Below are 24,616 nucleotides of genomic sequence, written 5' to 3'. Positions count from 1 at the left end.
AAAAAAAAAATAAAAAAAAAAAAAAATGACAAGGTGATGTCAGTCAAGTGTGATTGGTCGGCTGACAGGTGAAGGTATGGTGGTCAGATGTTGCTGGGGGCTAAGGTAGTTTTGGCCGACCAATCAGGTGTGAGTTAGGACTATATAAGTAGGTCCGTTTCAGCTATCAGCTGCCTGTCACCTCTGTGGCATAAGGTGAGCTCCCCGCCCACCGCACCCTACTGGTTCCAGAAGACGTCGTGGTCATTCTTTATGAAGTCAGGTCTTGCCTAAGGCATGATTAGGTGAAATTGGGGTCTGGAGTTCATATGGTTTAACATATCTGGACTGTAGTAGTCAGATATGCATCTGAGTTATGTTATCACTATTTGAATTTACGTTTATATATTTATATATCTATTGGTTAATAAAGTTATTTATAGACCTCAATTTACTTATTTATTTACTTACTTATTTATTTGTTTAAATTGACAAATAAAGATGGCCACGGCCTTTAAAATGCCAGCTTGGAGTGTCTTGTGTCTTCAATTTAGTGGTTAAGTATATTAAATTTATGCGGTATTGCCTCCAGTCCCATTGATTTTCACGTCTTCGGCCTCAGCATCCGTCAGCAGAGGAGTTGGGAGGTGTCGCGATGCCACAAGGGTTAATTAAAAGGGAGAGCGTTCACGCTGCAGCGAGCACAGGTGGGAACCAGCCTTCCCAGACTTTGCCCTGTGCGTTAAGGTGCTGGGATCCTGTTACTATTTAACCTGCCTGGGCCCCTCCCACCTGCACCTTCATGTCAGGGGCGTTGGTAGGGAATCCTGTGCCTGACAGACAGACAGAGAGAGAGAAGGAGCTTCGCCAGACCTGCCCTGAGCTGCTGGCTGCAGTCACACACCTTGTACGAGCAGCACGTATCCCTTATGAGCATCGCCCTCCCCGCCCTACGCTAAACACCCTCAAACAACAATGGCCGAGTTCCCCCCCAAAGTCAGCACCCAGACCAGCACCCCGGAGGCCACCGGCCTGGGCTTCAGGTCCTTCTGTACCCCCGATATCGGCTTCCTCAAGTCCATCCCCGGAATCCTGATGATGATTGAGATTGTGAGTACCTCTCTTTCATTTTTTCTTTTCTTGACATTCTACCAAACCCGTTGGGGTGTTGGGGGGCTTCTGCGGATTTTCCATTTCATTCAAAAATATGGGGTACGCTGAAGGGGACGAAGACCCCTTTACTAATGTCATCCCGGTGATGGTATTGGCCTCGCAACCCCTTGAGTTTCGGTTGTGTTTGTCCTCTAAGGGGATGGAGATCAATCATTCTTCACCACGTTCACCTGATGTATCTCGTCAAGTTTCCCCAAAAAATTCTGTTTGGACCGTCTCCGCTCTCCACGTAGCGCCAACGTTTGTAGACTCCCTCGACCTCCCTTCAGAAGTCTCCTTCTCTTCTATGAATAAACTCTAAACCTGACCAGGTACATTCTGGCGGGTAAGGTGCCAACCTAAGCGCTTACAGCAATTCTGCTGGATTCAGCCATTCAGTCCAGGTCCTTGTTTGCCGTCTCTCCCCTCCCCCCTCCCCGGAGCCCCTGGGAACAATCGCGCTGCTAAGAACAAGCGTAATGAGTGAACTATTTGTTGCGTGTAACCCTGTACACATGTATCTATTACAGCCACAGGTACTAAGATGACAGGGACGTGTCGCTGTCACCCCAGACTAAAGATCATCCGTAGTCCTCCCAACCCTAAAGATGCCCAGAGCCGTGATACTACATATCGGCCTGTTTCTACAAACTACGAGGCCTGTTTTTACTGTAAACGATCTCACTTGTAGCTCCAGCAGCAGAACAATGGGTGCATGTGACAAAAGGCGATCAGGTTGGGTTTTGTTTGCACAAGTGTTGGTGAGTTTTGCTTGTCTATACAGGAATGTTGGCTTCAGTGATTATTACACGTCTGTAACTCTAAAGGATTAGTCTGTGGAGGCTTTAATACAAGTGATCGATTGCTTGTTGTTTAAGGGGCCCACACACTTGTCGATTTCAGCGATCGATCGATTCTACAGAATCAGAAATCGATTCTAATTACCCATTCGATCGATTTGCGGTCAATTTCGATCGATTTGATCTATCTGACAGGGTGGAAAATCGAGGTCAATCTGCTGCTGGCAGCAAATCGATGGCCTATAGAGTTGCATTGGATCTAGTGGTCTAATGATGCATTTAGATTGATTTCCAGTAGATTTCATTCTGTAATCTATTGGAAATCTGTTCCTAGTGTGTGGCACACATCAGATAGATTCCCGGCAGATTCACCCTGACAGGCATCTGACAGAAATCTATCTGATGGCCGAATCTGCTGCAAATCTAGAAATGTGTGGCCACCTATAGGGAATATTGATTACTCTGCTACGTCGTACCGCTGAACAGATTGAGAGATAGAGACCAGATGACTTTCCAAGAATGCCAGGAACCCAAAAAGCAAACAAAGAAACAGACCAGGGCCCATACGCAATTAACTTTTTCACCTTAGTTTTCTCCAAAGTGATATTTTCAAAACTATAAACGAAATGCCTTTTAAACGATGAGCAAGCAACAAAATACTTTGGCCTCAATTCACTAAGCTTATCTCCTGTCTTTAATAACTCTTCTAGAGTTGTTACCATGGTGATAAGGCATGATGGCCTCAATTCACTAAACTTATCTCCTGTCTTTAATAACTCTTCTAGAGTTGTTACCATGGTGATGAGGCATGTAGTATTCAGGAAACATTTTACCTCAGGCAAGCCTAAAGTTAACTCTTCTGTCTTTAAATTAACTCTCCAATCCTTAAAATAACTCCAGAGTTAAAGACAAGCTGTTAATTAGCTGCATGTGAAAATAACTACAGAGGAGGTAAATTAACTACAGGAGAGGTAACTTAAGGAATGAAGAGGTAAGATAACTCTCTCACGTGTGGAGGTAAGTTTTCTCTTGCCTTATTATCTCTAGCATGATCTTAGTGAATTGAGGCCGTAGTATTCAGGAAACATTTTACCTCAGGCAAACCTAAAGTTAACTCTTCTGTCTTTAAGTTAACTCTCCAATCCCTAAAATAACTCCAGAGTTAAAGACAGGCTGTTACTTAACTGCGTGTGAAAATAACTACAGAGGAGGTCAATTAACTACAGAGGAGGTAAGTTAAGGAATGAAGAGATAAGATAACGCTCTCACTGTGTGAGGTAAGTTTTCTCTTGCCTTATTATCTCCAGCATGATCTTAGTGAATTGAGGCCAAAATAATTTTGATAGTACTTTTCCACTTACTTTTTGGTACTTTTTCCATTACATAGTGCTAAAAACATATTTCAAATAAAAGATGAAAAATGATCTCCTAGAAGAAAAAACTCAGGAGAAAAAGTATTATCGGCCCCGGAGTCAATAGTGCAGTATTGTATTACAGCATGATGTACATCAAATCTTATGCTGGGTACACACAATGCAATAACCGATGCGATTGATGGGTAATGTGACAGGTGGCTGCATCGTGTGTACATGTCCAAACTGCTCCCGACCGATAACGGGATCGATTTTCCTGTGATAATGTCAGAAAATCGATCCCGTTATCGAACAGGAGCAGATCTGGCATGCCCAAAATAATCGTCTGATTACCGTCGATCAGACAGGAAATGACATCGTGGATACCCCAGCATTATGTCTGGTACAAACCAAGCGATTTCAGATAGACTGGTCGAATCGATTATTTCCAACAGGTCCAATTTGAGTTCCGATAATTTTTCTGATTGATTTTCTGATCACTTCTATACAAAATCGATAAAAAAAACGATCGGAAATCAGATCGGACCTGTCAGAAATAATCGATTTGACCTGTCTATCTAACAGTAAATTGCATGGTGTGTACCAGGCAGGCCCGGATTTACATCACAGGAGCCTATAGGCACAGATGTCCTGCCACCCTAGACTCCGCCCTCCATGAACCTACAAACCCCCACAGGACCGCATTGCATGTGTTCTGGCTGGCCCAGCTGCAGGGGCATAGCAATAGCCATAGCAGCTACTATGGGGCCCCGGATCAGAGGGGGCCCAGGTGCTACTTAATGTATTCACCTTTAAAGGGGAACTGAAGTAAGAGGTATACGGAGGCTGCCATATTTATTTCCTTTTAATGAATACCAGTTGCCTGGCAGCCCTGCTGATCCTCTGCCTCTAATACTATTAGCCATAGCCCCTGAACAAGCATGCAGCAGATCAGGTGTTTCAGAATTTAAAGTCAGATCTGACAAGACTAGCTGCATGCTTGTTTCTGGTGGTATGCAGATACTACTGCAGAGAAATAGACCAGCAGGGCTGCCAGGAAGCTGGTATTGATCAAAAGGAAATAAATATGGCAGCCTCCATATATCTCTTACTTCAGTTCCCCTTTAACTTTCCTGTGTTTCTCCTCTGAGTTTGTCTCAGTGCCCATGAACTATGTTTAGTGTAGATTGCATGAGAATGTAAATTGCCCAATTAACTCAAATCTATAGGGTAGGGCAGATGGCATTGCTTAACCTCCTGGGCGATAATCCCGAGCTGAGCTCGGGGTATGTCGCGCAGGAGGATTTCTCAGGCCCTGGTGGGCCGATTTGCATAATTTTTTTTTGTTACACGCAGCTAGCACTTTGCTAGCTGCGTGTAACTTCCGATCGCCGCCGATCCGCCGCTACCTGCCGTGCCGCGCAGCCTCCCCCCCAGACCCCTTGCGCAGCCTGGCCAATCAGTGCCAGGCAGCGCTGAGGGGTGGATCGGGACTCCCTCTGACGTCACGACGTCCATGACGTCGGTGACGTCAACCCGCCCCGTCGCCATGGCGACCGGGGAAGCCCAGCAGGAAATCCCGTTCTGAACGGGATTTCCTGCTTACTCTGATCGCCGAAGGGTGGCGCTAGGCTAGCTACATGATTTAAAAAAAAAAAAAAAGTGATGCGCCCCCTCCTGGGCGATGTAATTGTATCGCCCAAAGGGTTAAGAGTGCCTAAATCTGAGCGCCCTGTGTACATTTTGCTATGGGGCCGCATAATCTCTAGCTACGCCACTGCCCAGCTGTCAATTCTCCCTTACTTCCCTTGCCCGTCGTAGGTACCTACAGGTGTCCTTTAGCATTAGGTAGCCAGATCTATTCACAGTAATAAGTAGCTGGAGGTGCCCCCGACTGAAGGAAGATCTCATCACTGGAATGCTGAGAGCCGGGTGAGTAACCTCTCATTTATGCTCTGCTCGGGACTCTGCATAGGGACGTAAGGAGGGAGGCGCTGGGGGAGGGGAGTGAGCTCCATTTCCATCATAAGGCGCCTGTAGGCTTGTGCCTACAGTGCCTTATGGGAAATCCAGCCCTAGTACCAGACATAACTCACAAGACAGGTTGCAATGGATTGCAACCACTACTGCAAGCCAACAGAGGGAAACAACCAGTCCTCATTTTGGTTTGGGTCCCCGGAACCAGGGCCGGCCTTAGGTTTCACAGCGCCCTGAGCGAAACCTGATTTTTGTGCCCCCCCCCTCATCCTCTTCCCACGTGCATATACACGCACGCACGTATACACACACACAGGCCCATATGCAATTCCCCTTTTCTCCTGAGATATCTCCTAGGACAGTGGTTTCCAACTTTTTTGACGTTGTGACACATCACGCCAAATGCTCAGATCTCTGTGTCACGTATGTATAGTAGAAAAAATACTATTAAAAACCACGAATGGATGGAAAGAGTGCATTATCCTGAATACACTTAAAATTGAAGGCTAGAACCTTTCAGGAATATTAATAAAAAGTGGGGCAGTTAGCCGCCTCCCCCCCATTTAGAATGAAAGCACAACATCGACAATTTGCACCATGCGTTATAGCCGCAGTGCCCCCCTCACCCCCCAAAACGCCCTCAGACTCAGTATAGGTAGGTAGCCAGTTATCGGTGCCCCCAGTATAGGATCTCATGTGTAGGCGCCCTCAATATAGGTTGCCAAGCATATGTGCCCCCAGTATAGGAAGTCAGTTGAAGGTCTCCATCACCCCCATAGGTAGCCAGGCGTAGGTGCCTCCAGTATAGGTAGCCAGGTGTTGGAGCCCTCAGTAAAGGTAGCCAGCTATAGGTGCCCTCAGTATTGGAAATCAGGTGTAGGTGACCTCAGTATAGACAACCAGCTATAGGCGCCCCCTTGGAAGCTGGCGCCCTGAGCGACCGCTCCGGTCGCTCATATCAAAGGCCGGCTATGCCCGGAACTTCGGAACTCAAATGGCCGCGCTCCTGAACAGATACTGGTTTTAAAATAAAAAAAGAAGCTACAACCTCCCAACAGAAGTGTATACAGTAAGTAGCAATTTAGGGTGGAGGTGCCAAAAAAATGATAAAATAAGTTAAAAACAGTTTAAAAAGCGAAGTGTTGTTGCGTTACCTGTCGAGAAGATGCGCACCAGTCATATTTTGGTGGGTACTCTAAATTTTATTGTCATTATTGTTTAAAACGATTCATTTGTTAAAGGCCACTAAACCAATCAAAATAAGAACAATTACAATGCGAAATGTAATCAAAAGGCCAATGGTACTACCATCCACTGTTTGATTACATTATGTATTGACCACTTTTCCACGTGGCTTCTCCAGTTTCTATCCACTGACATTTCTTCCATCATCATTGGGGACTTTAACATCCCCATAGACACTAATTTCCCCACTACCACTAAACTCTCACTCACCTCATCCTATGACCCCCTGTGGTCCTCAACTTCCACCCACAAAGATGGCCACACTCTGGACCTGATATTTTACCCGGCTCTGCCCAGTTTCTACATCTATTAACTCTTCATATAACCACTTTCAGATCACAATCTCATAACTTTTACAATCAGCCCCTCCCTGCCTCCTCCAGCTACTGTACTGCAGCCTAGGGGCTTGATTCACAAAGCGGTGCTAACCCAGTTAGAGACTTTAGGCGTGATAACCATTGCACCATGCTGGTGAAAAGACAGTTTAGGTGTGATAAGTTTAGGTGTGATAAGTTTAGGCATGCTAAGTTTAGATAAGTGTAGATAGCGTGCAAAGTCCCGCACGCAAAGCAGCGCCATTAAACTCTATGCGAAGTGCACCAGACTTTGCTAGCGGAAAACTTTTGATCAGCTGTGCACTGCGGTGCTAACGCAGTTGGTGCCTAAACTTATCATGCCTAAACTTATCACACCTAAACTTATCATGCCTAAACTTATCACACCTAAACTTATCATGCCTAAACTGAGATTAGGCATGATAAAGGGCTTTTCACCAGCGTGCTAACTGTTAGCACCGCTTTGTGAATCAGGCCCTATATACTCATGCAGGAATTATCGCAAACTCGGCCTCTGCTCCCTGGCTGATTCTCTAAAACCCCTGGGCTCCCTGTCGTCCTACACTGACCCCGAGACAGCATCCATCTACTACTCCACCAGAGTCACCGCTGTCATGAACACAGCCGCCCCTCTCACCAACTTCCGCCCCCGCCGCATCAACAGACAGCCCTGGCTGACCGACTCCATCAAACAACTGAAAAGGCGCTCCAGGGCAGCAGAATGGCAGTGGAGGAAAAGCTCCACTGCAGATGACTTCTTCCACTACAAAAATACGCTACTCCAGCTCAGAGATGCTCTCTCACTTGCAAAGCAGTCATACTTCTCTATACTTATTTCTTCGCAATCCCATAACCCTAAATAACTTTTTAACACCTTCAACTCTCTTCTCCACCCTCCGCCTCCCCCTACAACCACATGCTTGTCTGCAGAAGACTTTTGTGAATAAAACTGCAGCATATTTTGTGAATAAAATTGAAACACTACAGAACAGCTTTCAAAAGGAACCCACTTCACCAGCCCAGTCACCTCTTCCTTTCTCCTCTCTGCCCGGCAGCTGCCCAACTATCAACTATCCCTCTCTACATAACCACTCACGCACTCAAAACTCCTCCCTGCTAACAACCTTCTCTGCCTTAACTGAACAGCTCTTTCTTCACTAATCTCTAAAGGCCCATACTCACGGGGGACGGCCGTCGCCGCAACCGCGTGGCACGCGCGTGTTGCGGCGACAGTTCCCCCGTGTGTATGATGCGCGCGCCCCGAACCGTCGCCCGTCGGAGCTGTCGCCAGGCGATTGAACTGTTCAATCGCCGGCTACAGTCGTCGCCGCAACCTCGCCGGAACTGTCGCTAGCCCCGCATGTGTATGCGGGCTAGCGACAGCTACCCACACACACCACACGGAGCTTCCGGCGGGGGGAAGGAAACTCGGCGACAGCTTCCGCCGCATCGCTAATCCCTCTGCTGCCGTGTGGATGCAGAGGGATTTGGCGACGAGCTGTCGCCGAACTGCCGCCGAACTGTCGCGCACACACTCCCGTGTGCGGCGACAGCTACAATTGTACCCCCGTGGGTACTTAGCTTAAAGCTCATCTTACTACATGTGCCCTGGACCCTATTCCCTCTCATCTTATCCCCCAGCTCTCCTCCCCTCTTATTCCTGCTTTAACAACAGGCAGAGGCGATAGAGGCTCCAGCCTCAGGCGCAGTGTAGGAGGGGGCAAACAACTTACTCAGCTAGTATTCCCCTATTGTGTTTGAAGCAGAGAGAAATAAGAAAAGGGGATACATGGCAGTGACTGCAAGCCAGATAACTAGAGATTAAAGAGAACCTGTACTGAGTAAAATTATTTAAAATAAACACATGAGGTAACATCAAATGAACATTACATAGTTACCTTGCCATCATTTCCTCTCAGAAGCTCACCATTTTCTTCTGACAATAATCCCTTCCGGTTCTGACAACATTTTGTCAGAACTGAAATATATCAGTTGCTGTCGGTTATATATCAGCAGCTGTCAGTTATACCTGAGAGGAGAACTGATGTGTCCATGTTTCCCTATGGCTCAAGTGGGCGATGTTACAGTTTAACTGTGTGCTGACCAGAAAGCTGTTATGGGGTAATGGCCATTTTCAAAATGGAGGACAGAGAATTCCCTTGATCACAGTGAACAAACAGGACACAGGAGAGGGGAAAGAGATTGAGAAGTAGACTGCACAGGAGGTAAGTATGACTTGTGTATGGTTATTTTGACTTTTAATTTTCAGTTCAGGTTTTCTTTAAGGAGTTGGGGGCCCTTGTGCCTCTTAGTCTAATATCAATCAGTGTTACGGGTGGGAGGGATGGAGGGGTGTACTTTGGTGTCTCAGCCTTGGGTGCTGGAGGACCTTGTTCTGGATCTGCATAGCTGAAAAGTGGGAGTGAGGTCTATCTCACACAGGCTTCCCATCCTCAGGACTTACCAGCATCACACTGCTCATGTCACAGTTGAGGCGGCACAACTGACTGAGAGACGTTGCCTGGCAACACAGATGCCACTCACCAGCCCTGGTCCCTCATCCTGATCAGTGCAGGGACAGTGCGGCTGGGCTGTAAGGGGTAGCGCATGTCTCTGCTGTGCTACAGTCTCTGGCAGTGGCTGCACTGTGTCACATTATGGGTTAAATAAAAGTGCCCCCAAACCCCTCCTCACCTCTGCACCCAAGCATGATGCCTCTCTCGCCCCTGCCTCGCCCAGCTTTGCCCCACCCACTGGATGCCATGCACAACAATAGACCCTCAGTTCCCCACCACGTCACAACAATTAATTGCTTGTAACAGAAATAGTTCAACTGGTTATAAAAATCAAGTAGCGATATTGGGCTGGTACACAAGTATGAGGCCTGTCACCCAGCAGGGATGGTTATTGTGGAAATACCAGTCTGACTGGGGTATCTCAGCGTTGTACCTGTGCAGCTAAAAACAAACAAAAAAAAAAGAACGTCATAAAACTACTTTTTATTGCGAGCAGTAAAATGCCACAAACATATAAAGTAGCTTCTTGGGGAAGTGTGACGTCACATCACATAAATACAGCAGCTTATGCTTAGAGTGTGTATTCAGTTATAGAACCTCTCCTATATGTGAAACTGAGGACATTCCTTCAGTCCAAGCGTAACCAAACATATGAATTGTGTGTTGTTGATATTCTGACTATTCGCACTTCCTGGAGAGTGGAGAGAATCCTCAGATAGGAATTGTACATGAAACAGCGAGCTGTGGACTTTGTCTGTTGGACTCTTGGCTGTTGTACATTTGTTATGTTCCCTCTAATGCTAGGAACACACGATACGTTTCTGCGTTCAATAGATGCGTTCGATAATTTCCGACATGTCCGATATTACTTCCGATCGCTTTACGTTCGATCGTTTTTCTACTGGCTTTAGAACTCTCAGTAAATAAACATTCTGCAGAGATCACCTGCCATACATTTCAGAAAATAAATCAGGGAGAGGAAAAATGGGCAAACACTGATGAAATAATTTATAAATGAACACTGTAAAAAAAAAGAGCAATTTATACATTATGCTATTTTGACTACAGTTCCTCTTTAATAACACCAACCTGACACTAGTGGGCGAACTACTAAGGTGCCCATAACATGAGGCAGAGCTCTGCCTGATCCAATCTGATCAGAGAGGGATCTGTTGCTTGCCCATACACCACAGACCGGTTTCCATCAGAATTTGGCGTGCCCTGTAAAATCTCACCTCCCCGCCAGCGAGATTTGTGGCCTCCTTCGCTGTCACCACTGTATCTGTGTTTACAAAGACACAAGCGTCTGATGCCACGTGGTAAAGGCGCTAGCGGTAAAGGTGGACATGGCATTGATGGCGGAAAGGTGGGACTTTAACCTATTCCGGACCGCGTGTAGTAAATCCTACACCACACTTGAGGCTAGTCTAGCCTGATGTGGTGTAGGATTTACGCCCCCCGCCGTTTCCACTCATGACACCTGAGAGGGGAGATTAAGCTGTCATATGACAGCTGACATCTCCCCTCAGTGATCAGGGGCCATAGCGTAAGGCTTCTGATCACATAATCACTACGATCACCGGCGGATTGTAGTGATCACTGTTTAGTGATGCGGCGGTAGGGGGGGAAAGAAGAAGATCCACTCACCTTCCTGACGTTCCCTCAGCGATCGTCACTCCCCTCCGCTCTTGCCGGCATCCCCACTTGCTCTGATGTAAGTGTCGGGACCCGGCTTGATGACGTCATCGAGCTGCGACCCGGAACCAGGGATGCTCATTCGGATCTCGGGTATCCGACCTTTTTCTATTATCCGGATCGGATCCGGATTCCAGATAGTTTTGCAGATATCCGGATTGCTATCTGCAGATAGTTTAACCACCGATCCGGATATTCGTATTACCCGAATCACAGATTAAAAATCTCAATCTCTCTCTCTCTCTCCCCCTTCCTTCATTCCTCCTCATCCATCCATCCAGTAGGGAATTGCAGTTTTTCAAAACAGCTCACATACCATAGCTGGGATTAGAACCCAGGACTCAGTGTGTAGTAGGTCTCTGTCTTACCCACTAGACCATTAGCCACACTACATGCTAAAGCTGGCCTAGCATCAATGTACCATACTACCATTATGATCAATTCAATAGGGAGGAGGAGGAGGAGGATTTTAACCTTTAAAACGATTGTTTAAGGTTTTCAGTACAGGTATCCGAATCCGGGCGGATACCACAGATAATAGCGTTGGGTATCAGAATTCTGTTCGGGTACAAAAAAATGTCAAATTCGTATATCCGAATTGGATCCGAATAACTGGGTACCCGGATCTGGATTCGGGCAGGTAGTAAAATTTACTACCCGAGCATCCCTGCCCGGAACTTAATGTCAGTGCCAGCCAGGATGCCGGTGAGAGTGGAGGGGTTTACAGCGGCTCATCACTGGAGCCTGGGAGGTGAGTAAAGGCTTCTGGCTACAGGGGGGACATCTGGCTACAGGGAGGACACCATGCTCAGCAGGCCACACTCGGGATCCGGCTGCCTGACCCCCCTCAAACCCGCCGGTCCCAAAAGGGTTAAAAATATGGCATGGGGGACATTTTAAATGGGAGGGGGGGGGGTGAGACCGTCCGGGGGTCTGTCAGGTAAGTAGGTCGTTGTGATATGGAATACCATTACTGCCATGCACTCGATCGAGCACTTGCGACTAAGATTTTCTAGCATGTCCAATTGATCCCTTTGACGGATTTCTGACCAAAATCGATCAAAACGATGTCATGTTGCGGCACTGATTTTCCTCTGCTTCACTAAAATTGGAAGGTGGATTGGCCCACAAATAATGTATGGCCACCATTACTGTAATCTGTTCAAACCACATTCACTCGGGGCGACCTTTGGCCATTATAGTTGGTAACGTTGTGAAAAGATTGTCCAGTCAGATTGTAATGTGTGCAGGCCAGGCAGGCTCACATAAGTCCACTGTAATGCTGAATACTCACCTCACGATGCAGGAAGATGGATCCCAGCAACGTCTCACAATGACGAGCATTCCCCTCCAATCAATGCTCTGCCGCCGGATAACTTTAATGGCTGTAAAGGTGGCCACTAATAATCCAATTTCTAGCGAAATCGTTCGGAAGTGAAATATTGTTATACATCGTTCACTACACCATCAACGAGCCAATCTTTGCTTCCTATCTATGAATACCAACAAGAAAATCCAAATTTTGGTTCGACGAAAATTCATTCGGCCGACATTTTTTTCACTTGTTCATAATCGATTGTGTCCACCAATGGAGGTTATTTACAACCAATCCGATCAGAATTTCTGATCGCTCAAACGATTTTTCGCTAGAAATTGGACCGTTAGTGGCCACCTTAATTAGCTTATCAGTGATGTTTACTATATTCCCGACACGGTACCGGCAAGGCAGAAGCTGTCACTTGCATGCCTAGAAATTAAAATGGTTATTGATGGTTTTGTGGTTATTAACCACTTCACATCCAGACCTTGTTTCCCCCTTATGGACCAGAGCAGTTTTGACATTTTAGTGTGTCCCTATTTAATCAGCAATAACTTTATCCTTAGTTATGCCACCTAAATGAAATATATATTGTTTTTTTCAAGACTAACTAGGCTTTCATTGTATGGCATTTTTCCCCTCAAACAATTGTTTTCTATGCATTTTAACAGGAAAAAGAGGGAAAAAATAGAAAAAAAACCACATTACTTTTCAGTTTTACCAATTCCAATTAAAAAATAAAAAGCGCTATTGTAGATAAAAAACACAAATTTTATTTAGCTGTTTCTACTGCTTATCACAAAACTAAAACTTATGTTCCTGTCACAATTTATGGTGAGGATATTTGATTATGAAATAATGTTACAGTGTGTATTTTTCATTATGAACTGAGAAAATAAAAGTATTTTTAATAGTAAAAATCAATCTTATTGACTCAGGGAGCATGTATTCCCTTTCACCAATTAGTGCTGCAGCAGATAGTGCGGAGGTTTTGCACAGGAGCAAGCCCAATCCTGCACATCTGTGCTTCAGCTACGCGACTTATATCTACGTCCTCTGGCTTAGATGAAGTCACAGAGGACGTAGATGTACTGTACTGGTGGAAAAAGTGGTTAATACGGTGTTGTGGTTATTAATGTTTTGTACTATACATACACATGTTTATCTCGTCATGTCACTCGGGTAAACTTTAAAGATCCATTCCGCCGCGATGGTTGTTGTTGCCGTGCGTCGTCAAACCTTGTTCTTGTAATTGCATGCCTGTACCTACGTCGTAGCCGTGTTCAGATGCGGCAGGAGGGGTGTTACCGAATGCTGCCAATTGTCTGCGTGTAATTGCAGCTGATGGTGCTTTGTGAACAGCTGAATTGTTCCACAAACAGGCTGATCATCAGTCTTCCATGGAAAAGAGGCCTAACTGCAGCACCGGGAAGACCTGGGATATCGGTTTCCTGGACGGGTGTGATGAGTCTGCGGCTCCTACAACATCTCTTATCTTTAGTTAATGTTCAACAAGTCCCATGAATGGGTGACCTCCGGTTATCAAGCCCAGCGGAATCATGGCTTCCTCAGGTGTTCTGTACACCCTCTGTAAGGTCAGAGGTCAGGGGTAGTGATGTCGCGAACATCACATTTTCGGGCCGCCAAGGTTTGTGAACCACCATAGACTTCTAAAACCTAGAGGGACTGTTTCTGGGCACAAAAGTGATGGAAAAGTTGTTTCAAGGGCCCTAACACCTGGACCGTGGCACCGCACATACAAAAAGGGAGTCTGGAAAAAAGGGCGCGGGATATAGCCGAAATAAGTTTTTATCTAAAACAACATTTTTCGTTTATAGCTTATAAACAAAAATCAAATGCTAAATATGTTGACTAAATGGAAATGAAACGGCAAAATACCGTCTATAACAACAAGCGATAACGGAAATAAAGTGGCAAAATACCGTCTATAACAAAAATGATATTTACACTTGTTTTAACCATAGTAATACAATTGTAGATATTACAGGTATTTTACTGCAATTATACCTAACTGTACTCTCACACAGATCTCTCCCTATCCCATAGACCCCCCCCCCCCTTTGTGGAAATATGCATAATGTATTAAATTGTATATATCACAAATATTTTACTGTAACTATACCTCACCCTACTCTCACACAGAACCCTCCCTGCACCTATCCCTAACCCCTAGACCCCCTGTTGGTGCCTAACCCTAAACCCCCCCTGGTGGTGCCTAACCCTAAAACACCCCTGGTGGTGCCTAACCCTAACCACCCCCTGGTGGTGCCTAACTCTAACCACCCCCCTAGTGGTGCCTAACTCTAACCACCCCCCTAGTGGTACCTAACCAAAAAATCCCCCTGGTGGTGCCTAACCCTAAAACACCCCTGGTGGTGCCTAACCCTAAAACACCCCTGGTGGTGCCTAACCCTAATCACCCCTCTGGTGGTGCCTAACTAACCACCCCCCTAGTGGTGCCTAACCCTATAATCCCGCTGGTGGTGCCTAACCCTAACCACAACCCCCGTGGGTGGTGCCTAACCCTAACCATCCCCTGGTGGTGCCTAACCCTAACCATCCCTACTGCACAAACACCCTTACACACATATAAACAATAATATATTTAATCCGTAAAATTCTTCACTAGAAATATCGAATATAATAATTTATATATTTTTAATAGGATAAATGGCCTTAAAATCACGTACACGTTAAAAATATTATAAATAAAAAAATTTATATATTTAGAATAGAATAAATAGCCTTACAATCACGTACGCATTAAAAATATTAAAATAACTGTAATAATAAAAGGGATATATTAGTAAGATAATAAATCTGAAAACTATAATCGACGCATTATAATTCTGAACAAGGTTAACTCCAAAAGCGATGTATTTCTAATACATATGTGTAAAGGAGAAAAAGGCTGGTGGCACTAGATGAAGATCAGAGGAGGATGGCTAGTACTGGAGTATAACCTATAGTTACGTGCACAACATATAGATTGCTTACTGTGTCATCAGAAGAAAAAGATTGAGGCACTGTAACTTGCAAAAGGTACTTTTACTCACAGTATACAGACAGCGGAATTGCGGTGGGGGTGACGAGGCCTGACAGCTGTTTCGCTTAGAATAAGCTTCCTCAGGTACATACCTTTGGCCTCTGAGGAAGCTTATTCTAAGCGAAACAACTGTCAGGCCGTAGAGGAGATCGGCGATCCCCGGCCTCTGATTGGCCGGGGATCGCCGGCATCTGATAGGCTGAAGCCTATCTGAGGCGGCGCAGGACGGATTTCCGTCCTGCGCAGCCCATAAGAAAGAGGGGAGGGAGGGAAGGAGGCAGAGGGAGGAATAGCGCTGCGGAGGGGGGCTTTGAGGAGCCCCCCCCCGCTAGGCACAGCAGCGTGGCGGCGATCAGGCCCCCCCAGCAGGACATCCCCCTAGTGGGGAAAAAAGGGGGGAAGTCTGATCGCCCTGCCTGCTATCTGATCTGTGCTGCGGGCAGGAGAGCCCCCGCAGCACAGATCAGCCAAACCACCCGAAATCCGCAAGTGCTTAAAACATCAGCGCATGAATTGGCATTTTGCAAGGTCTTGTCTGGGCTTAGGGAGTTTATAACAATGAAGAAAGTGAACCCTGCTTCATAGAACAATAATAAAGAACGTCCCTAGATCAGAGCTTTGCGGTTTGCTTGGCAGTTCCGACGGTAATAAAAAGATAAATGCTCAACATGAAATCATGTGACCGAAGCTGGCCAGGACCTCTCCTCTCCAAGCAGTAAGTCCATAAAGTAGGAATTGGATGAAGTTTTGCAATAACTGCAGCACCTCTCTGACCTCAGAGAGACAAATTCAAACTACGTTTCAAGAAAAAGAAGGGACATCGAGAGCCCAATATAGTGTAGTAAGTTGGGTGATGGGTAAATGGAAAAAGTATATGATAGATATACTCACAAGTCAGGGTTACCAATTAGGCAACCACTGTATAGGCAGATGAGGAGATTAGACCTGTCCTCACTCAGGATTAAAATGTCGCTCTCTGTAGATTAGGAGAAGAAAGGGAATTCAACCCCTCCACCAGGGGTGGATGCTGATATTGTAAGGAGAACAGAGGCGTCGACAGAATAAAATATATCTAAAAACTTGAAAATTCCTCGGGAGGCGGTGGTGGACTCATCTCCCCGAAGCAGACATGATACTGTCGGTTTTAGTACAAACCCATTTATTTATATACTCCAACATACAGCGCAACGCGTTTCACGGCTTCTTCAGGCAATAATTAACCAGTTCGGCCTATCTGGACGAGTTTCCTCGTCCAGATAGGCACTGCTGTTTTCCCTGCGTGGTGCGCGCGATCGGGCGCGCGCCCGCCGCTAGCCCCCCGATCAGTGAATGGGAATATAATTCCCATTCACCGATCTAGCTTCCCCGCAGAAATACCGACGCTTTCTATCCAGAGGGCGCAGTATTTCTGCCCCAAGGAAACTTTTCCCCAGCATTTTAGTTCCTGGATGCGAGATCGTTCGCATCCAGGACTTTTTTCACTGTGGCCATCTTGTGGCCAAATAGTAAACTGCACCCACATACATTTTTGATTAAAAAAAAATATAATTTTACATTTAAAATTAGCAGTTTCCCTCCCACACCAAAAATTACCCACATACACTTTTTTTATTTAAAAAAAAAAAAAATACAATTAAAAAAAAAAAAAGAAACAACATAAATAGTTACTCGAGGGTCTGAACTTTTTAATTATGCATGTCAAGAGAATATGTTATTATAATATTTAAAATTATAAGCTTACAAATAGGGATGGACGCAAATTGAAAAAATGCACCTTTATTTCTAAATGAAATATCGGCATCATAAATTGTGATAGGGACATCGTTTAAACGGTGTAAGAACCGGGACATATGGGCATTGGGCAAATAAAATACATGCGTTTTAATTACGGTAGCGTATATTAATTTCAAACTATAATGGCCAAAAACTGAGAAATAATAAATTTTTTCCGGTTTTTTCTTATTCTTCCTGTTAAAATGCATTTACAGTAAAGTGGCTCTTAGCAAAATGTACCCCCCAAAGAAAGCCTAATTAGTGGCGGAAAAAACAAGACATAGATCAATTCATTGTGATAAGTAGCAATAAAGTTATAGGCGAATGAATGGGAGGTGAACGTTGCTCGGATGCATGAGATTTTCGGCACTGCGGCACTGAACTGGTTAACAGGAATACACGCAGTGCAGTCTTTAGGTCACGATAAGCGCCTCTGAAGACTGCACTGCGTGTACTCCTGTTAATTATTGCCTGAAGAAGCGGGAATATACTCGTGAAACGAGTTGCGCTGTATGTTGGAGTATATAAATAAATGTGTTTGTACTAAAACCGACAGTATCATGTCTGCTTCGGGGAGATGAGTCCACCACCGCCTCCCGAGGCAACCGACAGTATCATGTCTGCTTCGGGGAGATGAGTCCACCACCGCCTCCCGAGGCATTTTCAAGTTTTTAGATATATTTTATTCTGTTGGCGCCTCTGTTCTCCTTACAATACGTTTCAAGAAGAGAGTGTTTAGAATTATTTTTGATAGCATGGAAAGAAAAGCATGAAAACCTGTTTTGGGGTTTTTATTTCTGTTTGTCTCCATGTTGGATGATTTTACTTACGTCTTGCTGTGAGAGGAAGTGGATTTGAGCCAGTGAGATGCATTTCCTGTCGTTTTTGACTGGCCCAAGTGTAGGCTGCATACATTTTGCATTCAATTTGCATGTGGAATTATTAGAATTTTATTTACATTTGTTACCCAAGACTAAAAGAGTTTACCATAAAGGAATGGGGGTCCATGGAACATAAAAAAAAATGTCTTCAGTGGGGACACAGACAGCAGTAAAACCTTCAAAAAAGGTCTGTTTTCACACTTAGGAAAGATAAAATAACACATTTTCCTGGAGTTAGCATTTACATAATGCCTCGGCAAATCAGCTAATTTGTAAACACAGGATGTTAACACTATGGGCTCGATTCACAAAGCGGTGATAATTCAGTTATCACGCCTAAAAGACTTTAGGCGTGATAACCTTTGCACTAGCAAAGTTATCACCACTTTGTGCTCTAACTCGCGCGAAGCTACTGCGCGTACAAAGTCCCATAGGGCTTAATGGGAGCTTCGCGCGAAGTGCCGGGTGCTGCGCGCGCGCAAAACTGAGTTTAGGCGTGATAAAGGGGTTTTCACTCGCGTGCAAACACTTTGCACCGCTTTGTGAATCAGGCCCCATGTCTGCTTCCATGAAAGCAGGAAGTAGACACTGCAGATCTATTGCAGAGTTTGTATTAGCTGTAACGAATGTTTTTTTTAATGTTATTATGCTGTTGCTTATCTTTTAGAGTAGAGAGGACATTCTGCATTTGTATAAAAATGTAAATACATTTGCATAAACTTGGAAATATTTGCTTCTCATTGATCATCCCTAGTGGTCAGTGAGCCGCCATTAATTCTGGCTTGCATGCAAATTTAATGCAAATGATATGCATCTTGGAATTAGGCCAATCTGGATGCAAGTTGGAGTAAGGGCCTGCTTGCACTAGATGCAGACTAGATGCAGAAAAACGGACTCCAATGAATGCCTATGGGAAAATCTGCATCAGAAAAATCGCGTTTAGTGGAAACAGGCTAATAGGCTTTCATTGGAGTCAGTTTTTCTGCATCCAATCTGCGTCTAGTGGAAACAGACCCTTAGTCACATGACACCAACCATCTCCAGTATCTCCAGCTGGTGGGAAACTTATCACCAGGTGACAAGCTGACTCTGCTATGGGCCATTTAGGGTTTGTGACAGGTTTACTGTGTATAAAGTTGACGTTTTACGACAGAATCTATAGAGTGAGATTGTTTGTAGTGTAAACACATCAGTGCCACGGAGAGAATAAAAAAGTGTGTTCAGGCGTGAGATTGTGAGAACGCCGCCCTTCCCCCGACACCGCCAGTGGGCGGGACAATAAACGGAATTTCAGCCTGGGGCTTCGCAGTACTGTATGCCTATACCATGCATAGATGTGCAACATGTATGGATAGAGAGTCTCTCCAGTATTTGTGGTAAAAGCATTTATGTCGTGTGTTCCCTAAGGGCCCATTCACATTGGTGCGTTGAGACATAACGGCTGCTTTGTAATGCGACTTGCCGCATGGCAGTGCACCACCTATAGTGATGCTCACAATGCAGTACAATGGCATGCGGTATGGTACAATGGCTTGGAAGTCCTGCGCATGCACGGTTCAATATTAGAGAACCGCGCATGCGCAGGACTCTCACACCGACCGACGTGATGACGCGTAGTTGGCCGGCGTGATGTTGTGAATTGAGGAAGCGGGAAGCAGCCCTGACCACTTCAGGCAGAAGTCATCCCATAACGGAACCGCCAGCCGGGAGAGGAGCCAGGAGGACGCCAGGGGACCTTGCAACAGTGGGCTGGAGGAAGCCCCAGGTAAGTCACTATTTCATTTTTAGTGAGTGCTCAGGGTCCCTTTAAGGAGCACAGGTTTACACCCCCCCAGGTGACTAGGCTATTGTTTACAATTCAGGCCACTGCAGCTTTAACAGCTCACTGCAGGGTAATACGACGTAGCACACAAATTAATCTGCCCCGCTTTTCTGCCCACCAACAGAGATTTCTATTGGTGGGCTCTGATCTCTGCCGCAGCTGTATTTGTTTTGTAAATATACTGTAAATGTCTATTTTTTTATTTTTCTACCCAACTCCCCCCCCACTGAGGACCAATCAGAGCGATCCTCTCTGATAGGCATCAGCCTATGAGAGCCAATCGCTCTTGAGACTCTCTAGGCAACAGCCGAGTGACACGGCTGTCCCCAGTACAGCGCTGCCTTAGATCGCAATGTAAATAAATGGCGGTTTCGCCGTCTAACAATTTGCCGGCAACGATCGCCGCCGGCACACTGGTTACGGAGCACTGCTCCGTCACTCAAGCGGGGATGCGATTGACTTGACGACTTTCGGTGTTAGAGGGTCCCAGGGGAGCCACTCTGCGCCCGCCGATCGGCATTAGGCGGTCGTAGAGTGTTAAAGAAGACAGTAAGCAAACTATCATATATGTTTTACAGAGAACATTGTAAAGAGGACTGATTTCCTTTCAGGGTGATGAGTATTGTGTGGACATTTGGGCAGCCCACTCTGAACCTTCTTTTGTATGTATGTTTTTGATGTAATGTAAGGCCCTGTTCACAGTGCTCAGTTATGTTGCAGAATTATTCTGCAGAACAACTCACTGCCCATACAGTTCTATAGGCCTGTTCACAGTACTGCCTTGTAACTGATCGCGTTATTCGAACGCCCTGCATGCAGGCTTTGTTTAAAGTCTATGTCAAGTCTCTGTTTCAGTTCACTGTCATTATAACGCATGCGGAATAGATACAGAGCCAGATTAAGACCATACCCGGCCCCAAACAGAGAAATAAATGTAAGCCCCACCCTGGCCACCCTTATAAAAGGATGTCATCCCAGTATAGGTGACCAGATGTCCCCGCAGTACAGGGGACATCGGATGACCCCTAATTTAGGTAGTCAAGTGAACCCCTCCCAGTATTGGTAGTCAGATTACCCCCCCCCCCCCAAAGTATAGGTAGCCAGTCTGGTCAATCACAAGTCTAAGTGAGAATTTTTTTGTTGATTGTAGGATCATTTTCAAAAAGGTAGCCTTAAATAGACACTAAAGAGTTACTTAAAGACTACATGGACAGGGGCAATATTTATGGGGGCTCTTAACCGTTTACTGGGCCCCAATCAATTGCTTGGGTTGCCTGGTCAGTAATCCGGCCCTGGATAGGAACTAGGAGAGCACACCTATAACAAGCAATAATATATGCTTCACTGTATGCGTCAGAAAGCGGCCGTTACGTGCGGTATGATTTTTCCGTTCTGTAGCAGTCCTATTATGCAGAGGACAAAACGTCCCACTGCAAATGTGGCCTCAGGCTATGTTCACAGTGGAAACTGCTTTGCAATCCATTTGCAAAACAGAAATGCAATGAAACGGAATAAAAAAAGTCACACGTTATGCGACCTTTAGGAAATATACAGTGAAGCATGCATTGAAAAGTATGCTTCACTGCCTCTGTTAACGCACACATCATGCAGTGCGCTGGGATACTGTAGTGCATTGGATCCCAGTGCAACGCGAGTTGCGACTTTATTGATATGTTGCGATGTGATTGAGGAACAATTGTGTCACAACGTAATCTTCATAGTGTGAAAGGAGCCCTAGGCTGCGTTCACAGCGGTGTAACTTTGTGGGGGCATCTTAATTCAAAATCGCACTGCAATAGTCATTTTCTGCAATGTTCATAGTGCATATGTTACAAAGTATAAAATGCAACTTTTATTACAATAGCAAAACTTTTGACATAATGGACAGTGGATCATTCAGGGCGTAGCAATAGGCCCTGCAAGTAATGCATCCCCCATCTAGGGGGGCCCAGAAGCCGCAGGGAGACCCGCGGGGGGAGAAGCTTCTTTTCCCTGTCCTGAGAGACTGACAACTAAGGGCACAAAGAGAAAAAAAACAACTTTCTGCTCTCTGCACAATTATTCTAACATCTGCATCTGCTCAGCCACTAATAAGGAATCATACAAAGTTTTGCAGACAAAGATTTGTAGACAGTCCCTATTCAGTGTGCAGCAGGCTCTTGTTTACAGCGCCCAGCCCCCAACCTCTCTACCCTTCCCCAAGTGCTGTGTACTGTAGTGATGCTGGAGAAGGCTGCAGAGCCACTTCTGCTCCATCAGAGATGGACAGAGTGAGTGTAATAAGCTGAGGCTGGGAGCTCACTCATGTGTCGGTTTTCTGTATGTGGTTTCTGCACTTGCCAACCAAATAACATTGGTTCTCAGTTTAACTGTGCAGAAAGAGGGGGGGCATCCAAAGTTGTGCAGGGGGGCCCAGTGATTTCTAGTTACACCCCTGGGATCATGGTATCAAATCTAACTGTGGAACATTCAGCCTAACGCACGTTTCACAGACACCCGTGGGGCACTTCATCAGAGGCAGGAAGTTGTGGTAGAAAGTCCACAATGATATCAATTTAAAAGCAATATCTATAAATCAAATAGAAAGAAAATCAGTAACAAATCACGAAATATGGCGCCGTCTCATGATAGCATTGTATATCGCATAATCTTCTCCATTTGATGGACAAGCAATGGCGTGAGCAGAGACTCGGTGTTATGTGGCAATGGTTGCGTCGGTGTATTACCAACCTGGCTGTTATGCTTTGTACTAGCTGCTGGCAGGTCCTTACTTGGAAGACCTGTATAGAGGACTTTGCAGTAGTTCACCCATGTTATGGTGAAAGCATAAACTACGGTTGACAGATTCTGGTGGGATGGGTTGTTTAATCTTCATAGTTTTTCTATTGTGAAAGTAGGAATATTTCACAGCAGCAGAAATTTGACATCTGAACTGTAATTCGTCATTTAACCTCCAAACAGATCTGAGCTCCCTAGTCCCTACCCTCGGTAGTGATGATTGAGACTGGAGCTGATTTGCTGCCAAGCACTGACCTCCACTGCCAAGAACCTCAGTTTTCAAAAACAAGGGGGACTGGAGCGCAATCCTAGGAACTTTGTAATTTATTGAACTTTCATTGGCTGTGATACATGCATTCTTGGCCGGCACATCATTATGCCTTCCTCAAGGTCCATGGATTGCTTTCTTGTGAATGCTATGAACCTCAGTTTTGTCAATATTTAGTTACAGCCAGTTGTCATCTACTCCTGTAACTTATAGTAGGGTCTGTGACGCCAGGTTTAAATGATAAATATAGCAGGGGGTCATTAGCATAACAGGTATTTCAGGCCATGTTTTTGGCATGTATATAGTCCATGGGAAAGGAGCAAGCCTTAAGGCACACTCTATTTTAGCGATACAAGGTTGGACCTACAGATACCCTTTGTGTTCTTCTGAAGCATCTGGACCCCTGGAGAACCAAGCCATCAGTGCCACAGAACCCCTGTTACCGGCTAAGCAAGAGTTCATGGACTAATCTGCTGTATCAGATGTCTCTGAAAGATAAAACAGAATCAGGAGGAACACTCACCTCTGTCTCTGGCCATAGGCAGATCATTGTAAATTTGGAAGCCAAATTGAGGAGAAAGTCAAAGATATTGTGTCCTAAGAGCCAGGATTCAAGGTAGATGGCCCTTTCAATAACTTTCTCCAGATATGGGGGTTGAAGACAAGTCTGTACCTGCGTACAGCAGGGAAGACTTGATGAGTAGAATCCTAATGACTGCTTCTTTCAGGGCTTTTTCACAACTTTTATTACAATAGCAAAACATTTGACATAATGGTAAAGGGAGGGGGGGGGGCACCAAGAGCCCAATAGTGTGATATTGTATAGATGATAATTAATAATGAGTAATATAACAATTTAATACTCACAAACCAGGGTTACCATTAGGCAACCACTGTGAAGGCAGGTGGGGAGATTAACCTGACCCCACTCAGGATTAAAAGTCGCTCTCTGTAGATGGGAAGAAGATGGGTACAACCCTCCACCAAGGGTGGACTTAGCAATATGTAGAAGCTTTCCAGAGGCGCCAATAGAATGAAAGTCACTTAAACAAGCTTAAAACCGATGGGGCAGTGGTGGACCTATCCCATCCATGCAGACAAAGCAAACAAAGGAAGGACTGTGGCATCAACAGTCAAACAACAATTTATTTATACTCCACAGTAAAAATAGGCAACGCGTTTCACGGGCTCAATCCCGCTTCATCAGGCCAATCAAAAAGGAGCATACAGCTTATCAGCATCAAAACCACACTGAGTGCCTCTGTCAGAGGCGCTCAGTGTGGTTTTGACATCCTTTCACATAATGGATCATGGTATCAATTGTTTTGCAGGTTTTTTTTGAGCGCCAGCGATTTTTAAAAATGCCCTGAAATCGCTGAATGAATCCTTATGGGATAGTTCATATCAGCGCGTTTCTTCTGCTTTCCACTCAGAAAAGCGCTGCATGTACCATTTTCTAGGCGATTTTGCTACAATGGCCTCAATTCACTGAGCTTTATCAAACACTTTATCAAGCGTTTGATAATTTACCTCACGGGTAAAATCTCATTTTGAATGCACTAAGGCAGGGAACACATTTGACTTTCAGTTTTCCGTGCGCGTTTTTCTGCATACTTTTTCTGCACACCAAGTGTGTTTCCATGCAGGAAAACGCGCGC

The 24,616-nt window shown here is 45.3% G+C and overlaps 1 protein-coding gene across 1 annotated transcript in view; it reads left to right on the top strand.

Annotated features, from left to right (window-relative positions):
* The first annotated feature begins 786 nt into the window (after window positions 1–786).
* Window positions 787–24,616, top strand: part of PLLP (plasmolipin) — a 66,401-nt gene continuing 42,571 nt past the window's right edge. Inside the window, exon 1 of the mRNA XM_068260079.1 lies at window positions 787–1,089. Within this exon, the coding sequence (XP_068116180.1) occupies window positions 955–1,089 (135 nt within the window). The 5' untranslated portion in view covers window positions 787–954. The remainder of the gene's footprint in view (window positions 1,090–24,616) is intronic.

Source organism: Hyperolius riggenbachi, chromosome 11 (assembly GCF_040937935.1).
Source record: "Hyperolius riggenbachi isolate aHypRig1 chromosome 11, aHypRig1.pri, whole genome shotgun sequence".
NCBI lineage: Eukaryota > Metazoa > Chordata > Amphibia > Anura > Hyperoliidae > Hyperolius > Hyperolius riggenbachi.
This window is presented reverse-complemented; position numbering and strand designations above follow the sequence as displayed.